The 22,946-nt window shown below is 49.9% G+C and overlaps 1 protein-coding gene across 8 annotated transcripts in view; it reads right to left on the bottom strand.

Annotated features, from left to right (window-relative positions):
- Nucleotides 1-795: 795 nt before the first annotated feature.
- ASTN1 (astrotactin 1) overlaps nt 796-22,946 on the bottom strand; it is a 300,145-nt gene continuing 277,994 nt past the window's right edge. For 5 of the 8 annotated variants that reach the window (XM_027074273.2, XM_027074275.2, XM_027074274.2 and 2 more), the window contains 5 exons: nt 21,675-21,826; nt 20,483-20,618; nt 16,597-16,697; nt 6,953-7,136; nt 796-3,087 (listed from right to left, as the gene is read on the bottom strand). In XM_027074273.2, coding sequence (XP_026930074.1) covers nt 2,850-3,087; nt 6,953-7,136; nt 16,597-16,697; nt 20,483-20,618; nt 21,675-21,826 — 811 coding nt within the window. In that variant the 3' untranslated portion in view covers nt 796-2,849. Of the gene's footprint in view, nt 3,088-3,137; nt 3,472-5,849; nt 6,283-6,952; nt 7,137-11,731; nt 12,632-16,596; nt 16,698-20,482; nt 20,619-21,674; nt 21,827-22,946 lie in introns of those variants that run through there. The other 3 variants (XM_027074277.2, XM_053209406.1, XM_053209407.1) reach the window with 3 other exon arrangements.

Genomic DNA, 22,946 nt, shown 5'->3' with positions numbered 1-22,946 from the left:
TGCATGTGTGTGTAATGTAGGTGTGTATAGTGTATGTGTGCATATGTGTGTATAGTGTATGTGCATATAGTATGTGTGTGTAGTATACATAGATAGTGTGTGTATATATGATGTGTGTGTTATGTATGTGTGTGTATTGTGTGTGCATAATGCATGTGTGTGATGTATATGTGTTGAGTGCATGTGTATACTGTATGTGTATATGCGTGTATGATGTATGGGTATGTATAACTTTTGCACATAGTGCACATGTATAGTGTGTTGTGTGTGTAACGCGTGTGTGTGTGCACGTCTCGTGTGTGTGTGTAAATGTATGTGTGATGAGTGTGGTACGTGTGTGTGATGTACGGGTGTGCAGGGCGTGTGGTGTGCGTGTGTGGAGGTGTGTGTGTGAGCACACGTACCGCAAGAAGGGCACAAGGGGACACGGAAGGAGGAAGAGAGTCATGGAGAAGGAAGGGATGAAGGAGGCAGGGTGGGGCCCGAGAGGAAGACGAGAAATTGGATGCAAAGCTGGAGGGACCTGGGGGAGGAGGAGGGGAGACTGGGAGAGAATGAGCCTCTTTATTTTAATAAACAGAAGGGGGGGGTCAAAGAAGTGTGACCCTGACGCCACTCATTGTCCTCCCTCCCCAGCCCGTTGGCTCATGGGGCCAGGAAGTCAGTGCAGCCCTGGCGGCCCCCACCATGCTGCACAGACCCCGTGTTCCGGGCGGACTTGAACAGACGGGATAAGACGGCCTGTCTCTCAGCCTCGCCCACCGGTTGGGGACCAGCTGCCTGTGGCACTGTCAACGATGTCCCTTTAGGCATCCCACCTGCGGCCCTGCACTGCCCATGAGCGGGAGGGCCGACTTTTCTGCTGGCCTTGGCTCCGGAAGTGGAGGAATTTCTGAGGCAGGTACCTTCCAGAATTCGAGACAAATCTTTCAGTCTTTTTACGGGAAGACGCAGGGCGGGCTGTGAGGCCTCCCGAACCTGCAGCCTCACCCCAGGCCCCGCCACCAGACCCCGGGGGAAGCTCGCTCCGCAGACCCCTTGGTCCCCAGGGGTGCTCCGGTGGCTGAGTTCAGGGTGCACCGTGGGCACATCTGTCCCAGGCAGGTGTGGCAAAGGGAAAGCTCTCTGGGCGGGTCCTGTGGAGCTTAGAGAAGGGACAGCTGCATGCCACAGGCAAACTGGTCTGTTCCTGTCGGGGCCCAGGCAGTGGTAAAGGAGGCATCCGGGGCAAACAGCCTAATGGGGTTCCTCTCTTTGCCTGGGGTTCCTCATCACTGAAACGGAGGCGAGAACAGCACCTCCTTGGTGGTGGGGGCGGGAGGCTGTCCTGAGGATTCAGGGATGTACGAAGTGCTCAGAGCAGCTCTGACACATGGTAAGCACGAACGGGATCTGTCATCACTATTTGGAAAAAACCCAGGGGAGTTCCATATCGCCCTGCATCTCTTTCCTGACCTTTCTCTTGTGTTTCCAAATGAGGAGCCCCGGTCAAAGGCAGGGTGACTGGAAGTGTGTGTCGAGGCCTCTGAGGTGTGTGGGCCACATGGCCCTCAAAGCTCTTGCGGAAAGGCTGGCTTTCCTTTTAACTGGGCCACCACTTATATCTGTGGCTATCACACTAGGGTCATGGGACAGAGCCAAGAGCCCGGCCTCTACTTGCCTACACAGAACCTCGGCTACTCCCGGCAGCTGGATGGGAGGTGAAAACAGTGGTATTCTCCTGTGGATGGCCATCCAGAGAAAGGATCTGCAAAACTAGCGACATAATTAGGCAAATTTAGCAAGGGAGAAATGGACATTGGTTGCGTGTGTGTGTGTGTGTGTGTGTGTGTGTGATCAGTAAGAGCTTTAGTTCACCGAAACACTGACACAGAGGTATCAGCCCTTCCTGGACCAGAGTGGGTGTCGGTCAGGCCTTCTCTGCCCAGGGTTAAGTGACTCGGACACTAAAGAGAATCCAGGCGTGGGATGTACATATGTGGTCTGGAGAAGTTCATCCTGGGACACAGGAGTTTTTTAGAATAATCAACTCTACTTCTTTTCTAGAATATGACTGCTAACTAGTCTCCCAGGCAGACTGTTTTGAAGGTGCATTTGACAGGTAGCATTTTGTCGCCTCTTAAAGATCGTATTGTCTGAAGGAGAGGCAGAGATCCACCAGAAGGAGATTTCATTCTACTCCTGTCTTAGAATGGGTGAGGACCTAAAAAATCCTGAAGGCCTGCTGGGACCCATGTTGGAGGCTCAGTTCACCTGAGAGGTGTGAAACAAGCAATAGGAAGGCATGGGGGAAACCATGAGACCCGCACAGAGGCCACCCTCCCAATTTCCTGTGGTCTTTGTGAGCAGAGCTTAGGCTCCCAGAGTGAGATGCTTCCTGAGGAACGCTTGAGGCCGGAGCCCGAGGCCAGTCTAGCAACTCTCTGACCTCATCTCTGTCCCCAGCTAATGGACTCAGGGACTCAATGAGCACAGGGTGCCTCGACCTGATAGACCTTTCATGGGAAGCATGGCAGAACTCTTGAGCATTTTGATGAACCTCACGGGAAAAAAAAAAATTAAATGAAACAAATCAACTGTAAAACAAGCCCCAAAGTAATCCCCTGCAGAGAAATACTGCACGAAGCTGCCGGATGGCAGCTGTACCGACCATGCAGATGGAGAATGTCATACCAAAGAAGTTCCACTGGGAGCAAGGATCAGTTTCTCCCTGGTTTAGCTATTGCCTCTCCCTGGTTTAGAGGTTTTAATGTTCCATTAAAAAATATTAAAAATCCACAAACCAACCCAGATGTTCCTCTCCTCTCTCCTGCTTCGTTTCGGCAGCCACACCATCTGGCTTCATGGCGCTAGATGTCCTTGCTGTCCCCATAGTCGTTGTAAGGGACGCTCAGGGTCTGCTCCTCGCACGTCTTCCTGAGGTCCCGGCTGAGCTCTGACCAGTCAAGTCCGTAGGGCTTGATCTCACTGTAGCGGCAGCCCAGGTACTTCAGGGAGCCACGTCGCAAGCTTATCTTGGGTTCCTGAAGGAGGCCATTGCACCAACTGCTGAGATCGCCTAGCTGGGAAAGGATGAGGCCAGCTTTCCTATGGATCAAGCGTGGAGGATACTACTATTAGTGTGAGACTTCATTATTTCTTTTAAAGCCTTATTTGTTTTTGAGAGAGTGTGAGCAGGGGAGGGACAGAGAAAGAGGGGGCAGAGGATCTGAAGTGGGATCCACACTGACAGCAGCGAGAACGACACGGGGCTCGAACTCACGAACCTCGAGATCTTGACCTGAGCTGAAGTCGGACGCTCAGTCGGCTGAGCCACCCAGGCAGCCCTAGAGTGAGACTTTTCAACTCCAAGAGGACACAGCCTAGTGTGTTCTACCTGCTGGTCTAGCGTGGGCACTTAGAACAGGGGTCTTCCATAAATATCTGTCAAGCAACTGGTTGGATGGACGGATGGGTGGATCGAAGAACAGTCTGGCCGTGCCAAGTAGGACAGGCACCAAAACAAAAGAGAGAAACAAAATGCCATGAGGGAAAATAAAGAAGAGAAAACAACTGATATTTTAGTGGGAATTTATGCCCTTTTAAAATCATAGGGTTGGCAGTTTTGAAAGACAAATCAAATCCGTTTTCTTTACAGCCAGCAATTTACCATCATCAAATGACAAATAATGCATTTGAGTGAGTATTTGCCTTTTCCAGGCTATTTCAGAACTAAGCGGAAACAGCTGATATACTGAACTTTGGAGGATATCAATGTAGTGAATTATGCCCGTATGGAGGTAGTGGCAGTGAACTAAGGGCCAAGACAGCAATGCCCTCGGGGCACAATGATGCAGGGCCATTCTTGGGGGGAAAAGCAGACTCGCGGTGGCACACGTGACCTAATTAGCCTTCTGGTGAGCTCATGCTCTGTTCCGCCTTCTACCTTGGAAGGCCAGGAGGCCATGGCCATTGCGCCCCAATCAAGAGAGAGAGGAACAGGAGGGGACGAGAGGGCACCTGAGCTGCTGCAGATCGCCAGGAGAGAGAGAGAGGAACAGAGGAGAGTGAGGCTGCCCCAAGTTCACACACACTGGAGTGCAGTGATCCCTCTGGGCCAAGACCAGAGCCCGGGGGCCTCCACGAGCAGCCTCGGGAAGCAGGCTGTCCCCACAGTCCATCTCACTGGAGTACAGCCTTCTTCCCTGGGCCCATTTACAGTGTCAGAGAGAGGGGCTGCCTGACAGCCAGCTGTCAGACTCACCGCCTCTCTGGGCCCTTAGAAGCAGCGACGGAGCAACATTTCCCTCACTCAGCTGTGTTCCTCTCGTTCTACAAAGGCCTGAGTGCTCAGAGACCCACGGCATTTCTCGTTTGAAAGAGCTCGTGGGAGGCTGTAAAATGCCGTCGTGAAAAGCTCAGTGAACAGCACCCCTTGCAGGATTTATCAGCGGCTAAGCTAACTTCTCATGTGAAGAACCACTCTTTTCTAATCCAGTCAACAATTCTTTCCAGAAGATGGAAGTTTCTGCACTCCGTTCAGGATGACCTTTCAGAGAACAATAGCCACATTCATTTCATTTCTCCCCTCCTGTCTGGCTGCGACTACCACCGGGGGCGATCTCATTGCGTTCCCGGGAGGCCACGCTGAGAGGCACAGAGATGATGCTGGAGGAAAGGTGTGGAGATTCAGCAGCACGGTCAAGGGGCTGAGAGAGGGTGAGGTCATCGGAGGGCAGTGGTATTTTCTCCGATGTCAGTGGTGGGTCAGAGGAAGTCAGACACTCCTCCTTCCGCAGAAATTGCATCTGATGCAGACCGTCTCTCCTCTGCCTCTCAGCCTCTGCAGTTTAGCCACGCAGGCTTCCAAAAGTCGTCATCAACAGGGACTTTGGTGGCCCTTCCTCTTAATCTACCCCACTACATGTCATTAGTTGTTGACAAATTCTTGGAAGGTGAGAACAACCAATATCGTTCTCAAAGTATTTCAACCCGCAAGTCAATCTGGAGGCCTCCGTGAAAGTTAAGGGAACAGACTTATCTGCTCACAGGAAGTATGTAGCCCACAGACCCTCTTCTGTTCACTCTCAAGACGAGCTCCAAAGTGGGCCGATGCATCTCAAGGCACAGCGCTCTTCCCTTCCTGTGGTTCTCCGAGATCTGTGACACTGGAAAGTAAAACTTGATTTCCACAAGCTAATGAAATTACACAGTGTTTTCTAATATATAGCCTTGAGAAACCAGCATCGCACATGGATGGAAGGGTCTCCAGGGAGGAGAGTCTGCGAAGAGAGTGTCAGGTCAGCAGCACGCCCTGCTTTACAGCGGGATCCACGCTTCTTCCCCTGCTCCCTTTCTTTATTAACCAATTTTTCTCCCGACTCTTGAGTTACAAGAGAGAAATTTTAAAAGCAATCCTAATGCCCTTGGAAATCAAGATGATATATGCAATGTTAGTGCTATTCAAATTGTGACATTTATGTTCCCTAACCAAGAACTGTATATATACACTCAATAAATGTCAGGAGGGAGGAAAGGGAGAAGGAAGGAGGGGGGAGCAGAAAGAAGGGAGGGAGCAGAGCGAGAGGGGGAAGGGAGGTGGGGGGAGAGAGGTGGAGAGAGGGGATATTAGGTATACGTAATAATAAGGGTAGGAGTAATAATGTATAGACCGGAGGGGACATATCTTAATGTGTATCTTCTCTCTAACCCAGGGTTTGCTTTTTACCGAAACTGAGACAAAACAAATGAAAAGCCCCTTATGTATTTCCCTCTGTGACATAGCTCTGGCATCTGTTTGCCCAAGGACCGCCAGTCTCTATAAAATGCAGGAAATAATTTATGAAATGCAGAAAAGATTCTTCCTAAACTTACACTTCAAATCATTGTATTTTGGAAGATACTCCTAAACTTCCTCCTTCTTTCAAAAGTAAGAATGCAGGAGGGAATGTCCTGAACAATGGTCTTCTACGAGAGTTTATAATTTCAGGTCACAAGAGGCACTCTGACACTGGGCCTCCCTCCAGTTCGCTCAGAGGTCAGATGGGTGGGACAACTTCTGGGTGATACTTTCGTGCAGCCTATTGGCAGGAGTGCAAGGATTCTTCAAGTGCTAGAGGATTCCATTGTGTTGATTGTCTTCATTTTCTTTCCTTCTTTTTTTTTTCTTAGTCCTTGGCTCTCCCCTTTTTTCTTTATGAACTCCTAACTAATTCAAGGACATACAGGTGCCAACATTCCATGTGAAAAGCCTCTTACACCGTCTATCTGAACATTCCAGTGCTTCCGCTGAAATCTGTTTTTCTTGGAATGTATAGCCATGATGTAGAAACAAAATGAAGTTAGTATCTGCACACATCGTCCCCATTTGTCTCTTTCTAAGAATGTTATCTGAGTTGTAAAACCAATAAGCAGTAGGGACTGAGTATTGAAAAGTTGCAGCTTCAGGGCCAGGGAAACACTATATTGTCCTAACTTTGGCCTATCAAGATAGCTGTCAAGGTGGATACTGACCATCACCACGCTGTCTTTCAAAAGAATGTGCAGTTGAGCTGAAAATACGCCTGTGCAATGCATATTGCATAAGCAAAGTTCATATGCAATAAATATGTTTGGATAACCCCTTCAATAAAATTCCTAACTTTCTTTCACAAGACTAGGCTTCTGGCTCCTACTGTGTTTTAGCATTTGGAATGCCATGTCAGCGTGAAAAAGAGGCAGGTAAAACAGGTCAAGGGCAAAGATTTTTTTTAGAGTTCAAGAAATGTATTCATGACTTGGCTGCTTAAATACAGCTTATCCAAAACTAATCTATATGAACTGGGCTGTGTAAAAGCACAGAACTTCCTTCTACAAGCAACTAAGCTCACCCAGGAAATCTCTGTGAATTCATGGATTCAGTATTATGGTGTAGGAGGTACCAAATTTCAAAGAGCTGAGGTCTTTATGAGAGGCAATGAAGTTTATTAGTTACCTGGGGCCCAGTTCATCCTCACACCGCCAGGTGAATTCTCCAAAACTCTCATAGTGCTGGTTGTAGTGGTAGAGGACTCGGTGTAGGGTTGGAGAACCCAGATCCAGGAGGGTGTTATAGGCCGTCTGTTGCTCCTTGCCACTGGTGTAGCCATTGAAGAGATTGTAGATCTTATCTGCTATCTCTGAAGAGGACAACAAAGGTAAATAAATAAGATTTTTAACGTTTGTGTATACACGTGCAACATATGAGTGTGCACGTGTATGCAGATGTGTGTAATACATATCCGTGTGTGTGTGTGTGTGTGTGTGTGTGTGTGTGAGAGAGAGAGAGAGAGAGAGAGAGAGAGAGAGAGAGAGAGAGATGTTGCTTAAATACCAAACCTGGAGGCTGGAGACAGGGGTTTGAGTAACTCACTTTATCTCTGCCCCATTGTTTGTAGCTCTCTTTTCTATAAAATGAAAACCTTCAAATGGAATATTGCTGAGGTCAATTTCAGTTAGAATAGTCTCTGTGTTTGCCCATGTTTCCTGAAAATACAGTGCCTGAGGCAAAAGACTTCAGATTAATACTTTATTGGCAAGTGCAATCCCAGGGAAGCTGGAAGGAGGGAGGAAGGAAATGAAGCGAGAAAGGGGGCTGAGTGACTCTAAGGGAAGTGTGCTAAGGGAGCAGGTGGTACGTTTTGCAGGACAGGATGTATGAAGCTACCAGAGCCCCACCAGTCTGTCCCAGGAGAATGGAAGACTTTACCCCTAGCTCCCATCTGTGAATGGTCTGCAGGGACTTCTCACATTTGTCTTCATGAGCCATTAGCTCTCCTGCACTTCCGGCTTGCATATGCTTGGGTACCAAGCGGGTCCTGCAAAAGCTACTGGGAATCCCTGGGTGGCAGGGGGTAGAGATCTGGCTCAGGGATGAAGTGAGGTAGTCAGGCGATGCCAGGGCAGCGTGAAGAACGCGGAGTGGTGAATGGTCGCAATTTCTAAGGCAACCTTGGCCCCACGATTAGGATTTCAGGAACACCAAGCCTTTGCAAGCCCACCCCCCCGACCAGATATGAAAACACGTTTGCAGATCTGTGGTGACACAGAAACTGAATCCAATACATCCTGCAGCTCCAAATGAGTAATCCTTCGGTTTAATTTAGAACTCTTATATTTCTCCTCCAAGGCATACATTGCTAAGACTGAACTTGGTGATGTGGCAAAGTGGCAATGAATTTGTATAGCCTTGGCATTTTTCCTATGGAGCTCCAAGCACTTTATCATTAAATGTTTTCGTATTAAACCTGTCAGAAAGGAGATTTGTTCACATTTCCTTCCTAAACAGCTGGGAACTGAGATCTGAAGAGCAGAACTGTGTCTCAGATCCAATGTTAAATCTGAGGATGAAGAAACTAAGTCTACAGGTTTCTGAGACAGAACTTTGCCCACTCGACCTCCTGTTAGCCAAAAGGCATAGCAACCTGATTCGCTGTCACAATTCCAAGTGAATTCAGGGACTGTTGGTAATGACAGTCATTGTTGTAGGAGTTTCATGGGTTGGAAGGAAGAAAATTTCTACTCCTACTCTGTCCAGACATGGCAATGATTTCCTTACTTTTCTAGCTTGCCCATCGCCTATAAGGACGGGGGCCAGAGCTTCTTCCACGTCCTGAGTGCCCAGCACAGGGCCAAACAACATAGTAGTTAAAGAACATCTTAGCTAAAAGAATAGAACTCATGATCTATCCAGTGATATTTCTCTATCCCACACTCTACCAATCCTTTAGCAATCAAACTCTGATGGCCAGCACCTTAACTGCATTAAAAATAACTTCAGTCCAGAAATCCACTGAGATATTCAGGATTTTTAAATTCTCAGGTTGTTAAAATAGGATCGAGAGGTAAAGCGGGCAGTGACTTAGAATATAACGATCTATGGTACCTCTAGTTACTTATTAATGGTCTCTTGATTGTCAAGAAATTTACGTATATAAACTCTCATCCTCACACCATCACTGCAAGACGGATACGAATGTCTGTATCCTACACACGAGGACATTCGGAGAGAGGCCAGGTCACCCACCCAAGGTCACATAGCCAGTGTGGGCTGGAGTCAAGATTTAAAACCATGTCTGTCCTCCATTACTCTTTGGCACTAATGCTCAGGGGATTGGAGTGTTTCACCAATTTAAGACACAGGAGGCAGAATCCCGGTGGATGCACATCTGACGTGACTTTCTGGTAGACCCATAGGTGGCCCCTAGGTGTCGAGTAAGAGGGACTCCCAGTAAGTATGCAGGGAGCCTGTCATTTCTGGAGCCGAGACAGACAGGAGCAGAGAGACCAGTCTAAGAGCCGTATTGTTTGCAGTGAGAGGAGGGGAATGTGTACTGAGAGAAGAAAGACCAGAGGAGGAAGAATGTGGGCGATCAGACCAGAGCCCAGATAGGGAGGGCTGGGGTTCTGTTTATTGATGCCTCTCTGTTCTTATTTCTGGTGATGGGAAATAGCATCCCTGGCCCCAGGCCCTGGTTATGACTGTCTCCGCAGAGGAACGGGGATGGCTGAGAAGGTGTTTTCGGGTGTATTTACTATTCTCATAACACAACAGTAATATCCAACTAGAGAAGGCTGATGCTTTCCATTAGCAGCAGCACATATGCCTGAGGCCAGGTGGGAGAGGCCCGGATGCCACCATAAATCTCCTAAAACCAAGATAATCTAACTCCAGGGTGTGCTTACAAGCCTACATCAGTAAGCGCGATGCTATATTCAGAGGGATCTATATGCTAGGTTCCTGGCGCGTGAGTGTTTCTGGTTCCTCCTATTTCCACGGACGAAATTTAGAGATGTTATTTCATTAACTTTCATAGCATCTCAAGAAGTCATTAACTCAAAGAATGGAAAAGAATACAAGGTATTTTTAGTTATCAATTTACCCAGCTTTCAGCTTCACAGAAGTCTTGGGTTATCCAAAACAGGGATATGTCCTTCCTCTCTTTAAAATGCATGGTGTTCAGGAATACTTAAAATGCAGGTGGAGGGACGGCAGGGAGTCTACAGACATAACTCATCACAAAAAATCAAGCTGAGTTACTAGTTCTTAAAAGGGAAACGATACCTCTTAGGGAGCAGAATAAACCGACAGGGCTGGGACTTAAGCCCTCAGATGCAGAGGATGGTTAAGAACAGGCACCGTGGCATATAGCATCATATGAAGGTGAGTTCCACTACACTAGCTGTGTGGCCTTGGACAAATTACTTAACCTCTCTGGGTCTTAGTTGACTTTTCTGTTCTGTGACGGTGAATAATATACACCTTCCAAGATTATTGCGAGGCTAAGTGGTGTTAAACATAAAGCCTTTCTTCAGCACAATGTCTGGACACAGTAAGCATACATGTATTCATCCATTCAATACAATCACCATGTACTTGGTATTTTTCTAGGCACTCAGGCTACATCAGGGAGAAACTGACAGAAGTCCTCACCCTCGAGGTGCTACGGTCCAGTGGTAGGAGGCATTTAGGGGAGCAACAACCATAGCAAGTACAATAGAGTCTGTAAAAAAGTGGGAGAGAGTCAAGCGGAAGAAGGAAGAATGGGGGAGTTGTGTGGGGCCCTGAGATTTTTCAACACGTGGCCATGATAGGTCTTATTTTTTTAACGTTTATTTATTTTTGAGAGACACAGAGAGAGAACGAGCAGGGGAGGAACAGAAAGAGAGGGAGACACAGAATCTGAAGCAGGCTCCAGGCTCCGAGCTGTCAGCACAGAGCCTGATGCAGGGCTCGAGCCCACGAACCACAAGATCATGACCTAAGCCGAAGTCAGTTGCTCAACTGACTGAGCCACCCAGGCGCCCCACCATGATAGGTCTTATTGCAAAGATGACCCTGGAGCCAGGACCTGGAGGTCTTGGGAGGGGATGAGCTGCAGGGAGACGTGGGGAAGAGCATGTCAGGGAGAGGCAAGCCAGCACAGAGCTCCTAGGCTATGGCGGGCAGCATATCTGAAAACAGCAAATAAGCCACCATGTTTGGAGTAAGATGAGTGAGAGTCGAATGATGGTGGATGTTATTTTATTATTATTATTTACTATTATGATTATTACTGGTTCATCACTGGATCAAGCTTTTCCCAATGCCATGAGAGAGATACTGAAACACAGGAGTCCAAGAGACTGTGGAAAATAGTCTTATTTGAATGAGCGGGGGGGATTCCTGGGGCAGAAGTGAACTTTCTTATACCCCAGCAGTGGCAGCTCTTTTTTTTGTTTATTTACTTTTGAGAAAGACAGAGAGACAGAGAGAGACAGAGATTGAGCACTAGGGTGTGAGAGCGGGGGAGGGGCAGAGTGGGACAGAGGATTCAAAGCAGGCTCCACGCTGACAGCAGAGAACCTGATGTGGGGCTCGAACTCACCAACTGCAAGATCATGACCTGGGCCAAAGTCGGACGTTTGACCCACTGAGCCACTCAGGCGTCCCAGTGGCTGCTCTTTTTACTATGAAATAAATAAGAATCTTGGAAGCATCTATACCTCCTAATGGCTTCCTTGCTGCTATAACGAAAGTTCCTTGAATGGAGGTCCTAAGGCACCATTGTCATGAGTCCCTGGGTCTGTCTGGCCCCACAATGAAGTAACTGATCACAGAATTCTATATGAAAACATGAGGGCAAGGAACCCCACCTGGCTTCTATCTTTGTCCTTCTTGGCACTGTCCACACCGCCCACCCCCACCCTCCAGCCTCTGTCCCCTTCCCCTGCAGCCTCTCACCTCCCCCGGCTGCTCTGTGCTGCCTTCACACCCGTGATTCTCAGCCCTGGGAATAAAATTTGATTCTCCACCTGGAAGGCCTGTGAAAAACACAGATTAATGGTTCCTCTGGAGTTCCTGATTCAGTAGGTCTCAGATGGAACCTGAGAATTTGCCTTTCTAGCAGGTTCCAAGGTGAGGCTGCTGCTATTGGTCTGATCACACTTTGAGAATCACTGCTCTAGACAAATTAATTCTCTCAAGGGTTTCCTTGCTTCCTCTGGGACCGGCAATATGGCAAATTGCCCTCCCTTTCCCCTTGACCTTGGCAAACGTTCCTGATGTCCCTGTGTTGGCAGAAACCTTCCTGAAGCATTCTCCCACACAGAGGAATCCTCCCACGCCCCCAGAGAAGGGCAGCCTCTCAGCCTCTCACGAGTACTTGCAAACAATTTACTGCTCTCTCCGTACATACATAAACGTCCCTCCACCTTAGAAACTCACCTGCCTCTTCCTATTTCCCCCTGCTTATTTCCTGACCATTCTTCCACGAAAGAATCTGGCATCTAATTCATCTTTTCCACCTCATTTCTCATCACCATTTAGGGCAACTTCACTGTCGACATGAAAGTCCTCTTTAAGACTAGATCCCCCAGCCATCAGGAGTCAATTATCCTGTCTGAGACCTTCTCCAGCTTTGTCCCAGTAAATCCCAGGATCACATGCTGTCAACACAACCTCCTTTCAAACTTCCTGTACTTCTTCCTGGCGTCAAATCTGTCCTTCAGCGATGGAAACCACCGCTCACTTCAGGCATCGGCTCTGTCTGCCTCCTTCTCTACCTGGCACCATCCACATGGCCCATGGCCTGTGCCCTCAGCCGGCTTGCTCCATCCTTTGTCTCTTCTCTGTCTTCACACAGGCTCCTGGGATCTGCTGGGGGACAGTCACAAGCCACTGAGCTAGGTGGTTCTGCTCGTGCTCCGTTGGCATTCTCAACACACCCCTGCCCAGCCCTTCTCACAACATATGACGCCTAGCATGACCTCTTTCTCTCCTGTCCCACATCCAAGCCATCAGCAAATCCTCTTGGTCCTACCATCAAAATAACTTAGGACCGGCCCACTCGGCACCACGGCCCTCGCAAGCGTCCCCTCTCCTCTGTCACTGCCACAGCCTTGGCTCCCCACTTCTATCTCGGACCTGCTATCTGGAGTCCACTCTCAGCACAGCAGATGAATGCTCCCGGACAATGTGAAGTCCAATCACGTCCCTCTTCCGCTTGAAGGGCTCCATGGCTTCCCTTCCGAATCCCAGGTTGAATCCTCAGCCCTGCACTGGGGCCCCACGGGATCCGCCCCACAGTCCCTCTGAACTCCTCTTTGCCCTCTCTCCTCCCCATCCCTCTCCACCATGGGGGCCTCCTTCCACATCTTTAAACACACCAAGCATCTCTTTCGTGCTGTTCCTCCTTCTGCAATGATTTTCCCCCAGTATCAGCGTGTATTCTTCTCCACCCTCTTCCCAAACCATGCCAGTTAAGATTCTGCCCTCAGCTTGGAGACCAGGCTGGTCTTATCATGGACATTAGCTCGTTCTTCCCGGGAAGGGTGCTTTCAGGAGAACATGACGAGAAACTCACTGGCTCAGTGGCTTTAGTGTCATGATGTGATAAAATTCTTCATAGGAAAAGTGTGCGTACAAGGAATAGAGTCTAGCTTCCTGCTGGGTAATTAGGAGCCGAGGTCATGCTCCGGGTCACTTAAAAGGTAATTCCCATTTGTTACTAGATTTAAACTCAGACCCAAGTGAGTTATATTTATGACCACCATCTGGGTTTGAAGGAGGCAAAGCATATGGTTTTTCGGTACAGCTGCTAGAACTGTATTAATTTGTGAGGATCCCCTCAATTAGTCCAGGCCATTAATCTGCACGTTTGCCCCCTACAGGACCCCCTTTTGGCTGAAGAGTAAAAGCACCTGGTGACGCTGTGTCATTCTCTCAGCAATAAATTGACTCTCCTGCTCCCCAGCTGGTCTGCTGGGCTTCCAGACACTCTGCTCTGTCAGGGAGCCCAAGGGGGCAGCCGCACGTCTTGATTCACTTTGGGGGCTGAATTAACCCAAAGGAGCCCCACAGAGAAGCAGAACAGTGGTCTCTCCCAGGCCAGCTCTCTACGTTGGCCATTCTTTGGTCCAGTGTCGCGGTCTGTCCATCTGTTCCCACAGGTAACACTGTGCTACAAATCTCCTACCTGCTGATCCCGCCCCTGATGCCCCACCAGCCTGCAGCCTCTTCCGCAGGCAAGTCCAAGGGGCCTACTTCTGCCGGCAGAGACATCAGCAAATTTTCCAAAACAGAAATAACTGGGGCACCTTCCCACAACCTGCTCCTCTCTGGCTTGGAGTAAGAAATCAACAGATGATGACATAAGGGGGCCGCCGGTTCTGTCCAGATAGCCTCTCATTGCAACCCCAGACTCTGGTTTCATCATCTAGGGATTTCGAGACCTTCCAAAGTCATTTGGTCCATACCCTATCAGCCAACCCTATCTCACTCTGGAGAGAAGCATCCCAGTGGATTCTCATAGTTCTAAAAAGGGGGATTTTTCCCCCCGCCACCTAACTTGAACACTCTGCTTAAAATGTAGGTCTTTTATTCATTCAAAGACAGGTTTTCACTCTTTTACACAATGACCTTCTAAATATCTAATTTAACATTATAGGCAAAGTGGGAACTGATGTCAAATAATGGGTCTGAGTGCCGAGGCTGTTAGCTGCTCACTTTGTGACCCTGGTCAGCTGTTCACTCAACTCCTAATCTCAATTTCTGCACCCATAAAATGGGGGCAATATTCTATCCATTCAGTAAATGCTTACCGGGTCCCTATCGGAAAGCAGACTCTGCATGGTTAGCGGCGGCATTTCTGTAGTCACGGAGACTTTGAGGCTGGAATTCTAAGCTGAGCCAGTTTCATCCAGAGAAATGTTGTGGCCAAGCAATTTGCTCATACCCCTTACATCACCTCATTTGGGCTCCTGACTCCAGTTGTATCAGGTTGGCCATGAGGGGCGCCATCTTAGAATGTATGTTCCCTAACATCTACTGCACCGTTCCTACGGGATGGGCACGAGAAAAAGACTTAAAGTAAATTCACTCATTTGACTCTTATTAGACTCTTATCAGGTAGGGTAGTCTTATCCCTTCCCCCATTTTATAGATCAGTAAACGGAGACATGAGGTGAGGTCAGCTGCTCAGGGTCAAGTAGCCAGCAGATCAGGAATCTGAACCTGGATGGTCTGACTCCAGAGCCTAAATTTTCCTGTCACCATGCTGCCTTCCTTCGAAGCATTAGGGACGTGACAGTGAGCCAACAAAGCAGATTCCGCTCTAGCAGAACTCACTGTCCAGTGAGAGATACTGGGCCCGTGAGAATACTAACAGACGGAGATGAATGTTCCGAAGGAAAGTAACGCGGTGCTGCGGAACCTCCAGCAGTGCCTGTCCTGAGGAAGGGACACCGGATCCCGAATCTGCAGGCGGAGGGGAGTTAATCGGTTCGCTCAGGGCTGGGGGTGGAGAGCACTGGAGGCAACGAGACCGGCGGCGGGAGCGGAAACGGCGTGGGGGACCTGAGAAAGGCGGTGAGGCAGAGACGCAGAGATTGATGGGGAGAGGGGACAGGAAGAGGCTGGCAAAGCGGGCCAGGGTCGCCTCAGTCAGGTCCCGTGTGTCTGGTGAGTATTTTGTCTCTGTCACGAGAGGCATGGCAATCCTTGAAGAGTTTTAAGAAGGGGCCCGAGCAGGGGCAGATCGCTGTGTGGAAAATAACCGCGCTCTTCACAGGCCACACGTGTTCGGTGAGGCGGTAACTGCGAGGATCCTTCCAGGAGCTGTGAGGGCTACCGCGCCAGTGGTTCCAGTTAACGTAGGTCTGGGGCACTCCTCCCTGTGTGTTTTCACATCACTGTGCGCGCCCCTGGAACGCTGCGGGACCGTGTCCCTCACGGGCAACCCGATACGCCTGGAGCCAGGAGCCACCCGGAAGGCCACAGGCGGGGCCAGCAATCAGCTTGGCCACCCCACTTCCCTTCCTGAAACTTGCACGGCCGGAGCTCCCAGAGTCGGCTCACGTGCAAATCAAATCGGCCCTAGGCCACCGGAGAGACGGCGGTGGCTGGACAGGGCACTGTGCTTGGCGTCAGAGCTCTGCAGAAGGGGTGCCCGGGACGGCCAAATCCTGGCTCTGGAGGCCACGTGATAAGCCTCAGAGCAGGGGACGCTCTTGAGACGCGCCAGGGGGCAACATGAGGAAGGGGATCTCTAGCAAGTGGGCTGTTTGTGCCACGGATGTTGACGGAGGCAAACCCCTTAAGTGACAAGGGCCTATTCCGGTGCACTGAAGAGGGACAATTCTCTACCAAGGGACTGGCCCACAGATACTCTGAAATACAGAATTAAGGATTTGGAAACATCTTTGGGGGGGGGGGATACGGTAATTAGTTCCCCACCTGCAGACTCTCTATGCTTTAATTCAAAATAACCCTTCAGATGTGCACAAACACACGAAGCCAGCAAGTGCCCAGATCAGGGTCCTGAGGGCCAAGGTCACGGGCACTTCGATGCACACCCAAGCGTTCAGTGTTGTCGCCTGTGCGTGCCCAGGGCTTTCGTCAGCGTGTCGTGCCAGCTGCCTGACTCTCAGACCGTGTGAAATAGCGGCGGACCGTGAGGCTCTCCATCAGAGGCAGAGGCAGAGGCAGAGGCGATCAGACAGGTGCCGCCCCTGGGCTGGGCCTCGCATCCTCCCCCTTCTCCGCAGAACCCACATTCTGTCTGACTCCCTTGCTCCCGCTTTCAGCCCCCTGCAGGCTCTGCCGGCCCCGGCGTCACTCACCTTGGGCTTTGACATCATCCACCACGGGGCAAGGGGTCTTTACGATCACGTCGCTGGGTCTGGAACGCCGTCCGGTGTTGTCCACGCCCCACAGGGTGAACCTGGCAGAAGGGGGAGGAAGTGGTCGTCAGAGAGAAGCTGAGGGCCTGGCTGACAGCCAAGCCGTGCTTGGGCAGGTTTGGCCCCGGCCGTTCTCGCAGCCTTGTGTCAACCTGCTGCTACCACTCACATCATGAGGTGCGTAGCCCAGAGCCTCTTGTGGCTTCCCAGCGGGTCCTGGGTTGTAACGGGGTGCCTCGGGTATACTACTTGGCAGAAAGCATCAGGGCACCGAGCACTGGTTCTCAAAGGGGGGCCCTCAGCCCAGCGGCATCGGCCTCACCTGGGTACTCGGCAGCCATAAAAGTTCTCCCGTCCGGCCCAGACCTACTGAATCGGAAACTCCAGAGGGGTGCTCTAACAAGCCTTCCACTTCTACTCTGACGGCCACTGAGCCGAGCGAAGACGTATGTGTCCAAGGAACCTGGGATCAGACCTCGGGTCCGAGGCCCCACTCCCCGCTGTGGGGAGTTACAGCTAAATCCTCTGAGCTCTCCTTTCTCTCATCTGTGAAATGGGATGATGATGAACCCGCCTGCAGGTCCCTGTGAGGCCGAAATGAGATCATTACGTCCCGAAAGACCGAGGACAATACCCGGAAACCGGCGACGCTGAGTAAATCACGTTCATTCTCTTCTGTCCTGTCTTGTGCTCAGGTGGCACGGTGACACAGAGGGCCGAGGACAGTTTCTCCCTTTTGAAGTCAGAAGCGGAACAGCCAGCGTTCAGGGGTCCTGACTTGCCTGTGGCTGGGGGCCTGTTTCCCATGTATGGCTAGTTCCACCCCACCACAGACCAGAAGCCCCAAGTGGAAACGCGGGCTGCTGGGACTGAGAATGTGACGAGCTGCCTGGGGGCAGGGCCCAGACCACACCTGTGGGCCCCGCAGGACTGCCTGGGCTCCTGGCTGTCAGTCAGGCTGGGGCCGGTGCTAGGCTTTCCCTCCTATCTCCACAAGGCGGCTCAGTCTGTTCCACTGGCCTCTGCTCCTTGGTTCAGATCCACCATCTTGCCTGGTCCTAAACCTCATCTGACCCTGGTCCAAATTCCGGCACCCTGCTACCCTTCTCTCCCTGCCAGCCCTCTCCTCCTAGGTCTGAGTGGTCCCTCTGTGCCACACCGGCCCCACACAGCTTCCCAGTGGCTGTTTGGATCCTCAGCAATGGCGGTCACTGGAGTTTCTCATCCTCTGGGCTTCCCAAGCAGGCTCCACAATGTCAGTGCAGAGCCCAACGCGCGGCTCGATCTGACAAACTGTGGGATCTCAACCGGGGATTCTTAAACATTTTTGTACTGTGGACCGAGAATCCTCAGAAGAATGTTTTTTTAATGCATTAAATAAAATGCACAGATAGGATGGCAAAATAAGCCAGCTGGGCTGAAATGCACGTCTCCTTCCATGGAGCCCAGGAGAAGAACCAGCCCTAAGCCTTCGTGTGAGGTAATGAGGTCATGGCAGCAGCCTGGAGTGGCTGGGGAGCCAGAAGCAGTGAGTGAAGAAAATGCAAACCCCGATTCAATTCTGAACCACCGCCACACCCCAGACAACCAGCCTGCAATTCTGTGGAAGTTACTCCGTGTTGCTGAACCTCTGTTTTCCTCAACTATAAAATGGGAGCGAAACCCCGACCTCACAGGGTCCCCGAGGCTCCCAGGCATAGTAAGCACTCCATAAACGAAGGCTGACCTCTCCATTTTAATGATCAGAAAACTTAGTTGCAATCTTGCTTAGAATTACTTAGTGCTTAGAAACAAAACCAGGCTAGGGGCCAAGTGTTTCCAACAACTAATCCAGGGCTCCCTCCTTGCACCAGGGACTGAAGGTCTGGCTTCTCCTGATCCTCTGCGGAGAGGAACGACTGTCCCGGGCCCTCCACGGCCCTCTTCGCGTGATCTGCAGCGCCACCTAGTGGAGTGCCGCAGAGCTGGCTGCTCCTTCCCTCGGCCCCCCGGGCGCTGTCTCTGACTTCCCCAGTAATCCACACTGACAGAAAGTTCGTGTTTGACGAGACAGCAATACTGGAAGCTCCCCAAAGATAGCAGAGTGGGAGAAGGTATCGGTCTCCAGTCTTTGATCAGGAAATATGGCCCAGTCAGGCCAACATGAGGAGGGTCCCAAGATGGGTAAGGGCTGGCTCATAGGAATTTCAAAATTCCTAATTAACAGTTGTGACTTAGTGGCAGGAATTATGGAGCCTTTGTTAGAAATGAGAATTCCAGTTTCACCGAATTGGAGGCATTTGACAGCAGGCGAGGTGGTCCACCCTCCCTAATCTTTGCTCCTAAAGCTAAGAAGCTTTGCTCATACAGGGTTCGTGCTGCCCAACAGCACGAGAGCCGCTAAGAATCACAAGTAGGCTCTCTCTATTTCCCAGCTCCTCTAGAATATCCCTTGTCTTTATGTATTTTACTCGTATGGCCCCCTAGTTACTCTTTTTCCTAGATTGAAGATATGCAGGCTGAGCATCTAAGTTCATTTTGCAATCAATGCCACTCACGCTTCTGGGGCTTTTCACCTCTGAATTCTTTAACTGTGGAAATGGAGATGATTTATTCTGGCTACTCTGACTCTATTCTTGTGACCTCATCTGTAAACTGTTACATGTTTTTCATACCGATGGGGTCAAAAGGTCCCAGAATGACGTCACTAGGAATTCTGCCTCTCCCCCTCCCCGCCAATTTTCCCATCATGACTTACACTCCTTCCATGTCTCCCTCTTTTGGAGTCTTTCACGTCTCTGCTTCACAAAATATTTTACAATTGTTCCAGGAGCTCAGGGCAAAATGAGGAAGAGCTCCCTGAGAGCGCAGGGCTGTTCCAAGTGCCATGATACAGAAGTCCACTGTATTTCCTTTGAAGAAAAGTGCTGACCATCTCTAACCTCTAGAAACTCTCTCAAAGTCACTAGAGCTAGCTTTCTAAAAAAGCAGAGTTCTTGGGACGCCTGGGTGGCTCAGTCGGTTGAGCCTCCAACTCCAGCTCAGGTCGGTTGAGTATCTGACTTCGGCTCAGGTCATGATCTCGCTGTCCATGGGTTCGAGCCCCATGTCAGGCTCTGTGCTGACAGCTCAGAGCCTGGAGCCTGTTTCGGATTCTGTGGCTGCCTCGCTCTCTGCCCCTCGCCCACTTGGGTCTCTCTCTCTCTCTCAAAAATAAACAAACATTAAAAAAAAAATTTAAAGAAAAAAAGCAGAGTTCTTGGCATTCTACACCTTTCATCTAACAAAATGAATAATCTCCCCTGACTTACAGCATTCACTCTATTTTTCCGGACTCACTTTCCTCCATTCCCTTTTACTCACCATCTGCTTCTGCTCTACGGGACTACTTGCTACTCACCTTCATGCCTCTTTGCTTTTGCCCTTGCTGGCTCCCTAGGCTGCTGTGCCTTTTCCAACATCACTCTACCTATGGAAATTGTACACACAACCCAAGTCAGACGACGTCCACTCTAGTCAGAATTCACCATTCCTTCCTTTTGCCTTCTACCACACGTTCCTTGTTCTCCCATCTAGCATTTCTTTCTTCCTACCCGATATGAAAGTGATTTGTTTGTATTTGTCCTCTCTGCGTGGCAGAGTCTTTGAAGGATGGGGCTATCCGGTCTTTCTTCCTCCTCCCTTTCCAGGCCCTGGAAAGCTCTCCCTAACGCCGATGGGGAGAGGACTTGAGAAACTCAAAATATTTCCCCAAGTTTCTGAAGGAACTCAAGCAACAAAAGAGAAGGAGCTTAGAGCCTCAGGACGTTCAGGGCAAAGAATCGCTAGGCGGATGTGTGTCACTCACATGTAGATGGTGTCCGGTTCCAGGCACCGAATGATCAGAGAGATGGTGGTAAGCTGCTTGTCTGGCACCTGAGAGGGCATGGCACAAGGAGACTTGGCTCCAGAGATGATGTCGTCCACAAAGCTCAGCACCGTTTCTGCCCAGGGGGAAGGAACGGAAAAGGCCATGAGAAACAACGACGGCCAAGCGGTGAGGGCATGGCGTCAGTTCAGTGAGAACTTAACATTAACACTGCTTGGTCCCCAGTCTTCTCGAATTGCTGCAGAGAAAAAAGACCTAGAAGGAATTGGCTCTTCCGTTTCGTGTTTCGTCAATTTAGAGCCGTCTGTCCAGAGTGAATGCAGATACCACTCCGGATGCAAGACATGCATACCCCATCTGTGAGCTCTTTTATGAAATGTTCTTGGCGAGGGCAGAGAACAGCTGCTGTGGTCAGTGGTCACTGCCAGACCTTTGCAGTACCTGTACACAGCAGGAAAAGAGCCTTCGGGGAAGCAAGAGACACTCTCCACACCCGAAGGCACTGCATAGGTCTCTCAGCCCGAGTGATGGTTTCAAAAGAAGCCATGTACCCTGAGTCGGACTGTGGATGCCACCCTCCCGTTGGCGACCACACTCACGCGTAAGTCTTAGGCACGATTTATGTTGACCTTTCCCTACGTGTAGGCAGCAAAATCCTAAGGCATGGAACATTTTTCATGGGGCGTTTCCCGTTCTTTAAGACTTCCCTCTTCTAGCTGGACCTGGGAAAGCAGAGTTTGCTTTAGGATAAGACACGGGATAAGCACATCTGTTTGCCCATGCTTGTGCCTGGAGGGGGGTTATTAGCAAAGGAATTTTTTTTTTTCTGTAATCATGGCAGTGGTTAGCACAGAATTGTTTCCTAATTGTGGGCTAGGATAACTAGTGTACTGTATTGTTGTTTCTTTGTGAGTGTGCCTAGCGGCAGTGAAATGGACACCTCTGTAATAAACAAAAAGAAAAACAAAATCAAAACAAGACTTTGTCAGATAGCTCGCCATGCAAAAACTCTTACGTGGGCAAGATGGCTGTTCTAGCTTGTCCCCGCTCCTCCTGCACTGCCCTGGGACACAGGGGACCGGGAGCAAAGGCCAGGAGGCAGGGCGTTTTTCCTCTCTCTCTTCTTTTCACCAACGGATCGAGATGAGCCCACGAAGTCGGAGATGCTCACCTGTCTCCACTTTGGAGTGGTCCATCCTGTCAGTGACCTTCTCTTGACGGATGAGGTAATCTACAATCTGCACCCCGATCGGAGGCTCTGAATGTTCCCACTCTAGGACCACAAGGGTGCTGCTGGGCTCATGAACCGTGGAGAGTCTCAGCCTGAGTGCATACAGAAAGAAACAACACATGGGGTCCCTGTTGACACCTTCAATTTTTTTCTGATACTGGCCATCTTCTCAACGGTTACACCCTGAAGTCTTCCTTCTAACCTTTCTTAACCAACTGCTACAATGATCTCTCTGAGCGCCTGTCTCCTTCACTAGAGACCAATGGTTCTTGAAGATCCCGGAAATCTACATTTTATTACTCTAAGTGCCTGTTACAGGTTAGGAACTCAACCTATATTTGTAAGTAAGTGACTCAAAAATGAATGAACCCCTGCATCTTACAGGGTCAATGGATAGGGCTTTCGGGGTGGCCCTTTATATGGCTTGGAAATATAATTTCTGGATTTGCTCTTGAAAATAGGAAAACGTGCTTAAAAAGCTCATACGAAGGCTCAGTGAACGTGGTGTCTTGGAGAGCCCTGCATTAATAAGGCCATGATCAGCTCAGTTTCCATAGTGTTACCAGGATCTGCCCTGTTGGGGGGGAACGCTGGCTTCCATCCTTGCTATGGATCTGCTGGCCGGGCTTTGCAACAGGCTCGGTGTGGAGGCAACACACATGGGGGCTTTACTGGACAAGAGAGATGTGACAACATGTTAATAAGTTCTCTTCGGGGTGATGTCCTGTGTCTGCAAACTCTGATTTCAGTTTCTTTCTTTGCTCTCGGGTTTCTTTGAATATCCTGATTCCCAACTCCAGTATTTCTTTGCTTTTTCCAATTCATAGTCTCCTCCTTCCATGCAGATTGTCTATTTTGGCCACTCTTTTGCCTTCCCATCTCATACCTCTTTGTACTCAAGACACATTATTGAGATTTGGTGGTATGGATCTCCTAATGGTCCCCGTGATTTCAATTTGCTGCCTTGTTCTGACTTTGTATGTGTGTCTCATGTTTCTCACTTGCTTCCAATTCCCTGTTTCTTCCTAGACCACGGGTTTCTGGGGATTTTCCCAGTTCCTGTTCACTCCAGTCTCCCTCCTTCACATGCATCCCTGCCATTCACCCTTGGCCTTGGGTCCCATATCTCACAACCTCCCACAATCATTGTCCTCTGGTCTCCACTCAGGTCACAGATGCCTGTCACTGGTCTCAGGGATCACTGTGCAAGGG

The sequence above is a fragment of the Acinonyx jubatus genome, chromosome E4 (genome assembly GCF_027475565.1).
Source record: "Acinonyx jubatus isolate Ajub_Pintada_27869175 chromosome E4, VMU_Ajub_asm_v1.0, whole genome shotgun sequence".
NCBI classification, from domain to species: Eukaryota; Metazoa; Chordata; class Mammalia; order Carnivora; family Felidae; genus Acinonyx; species Acinonyx jubatus.
This window is presented reverse-complemented; position numbering and strand designations above follow the sequence as displayed.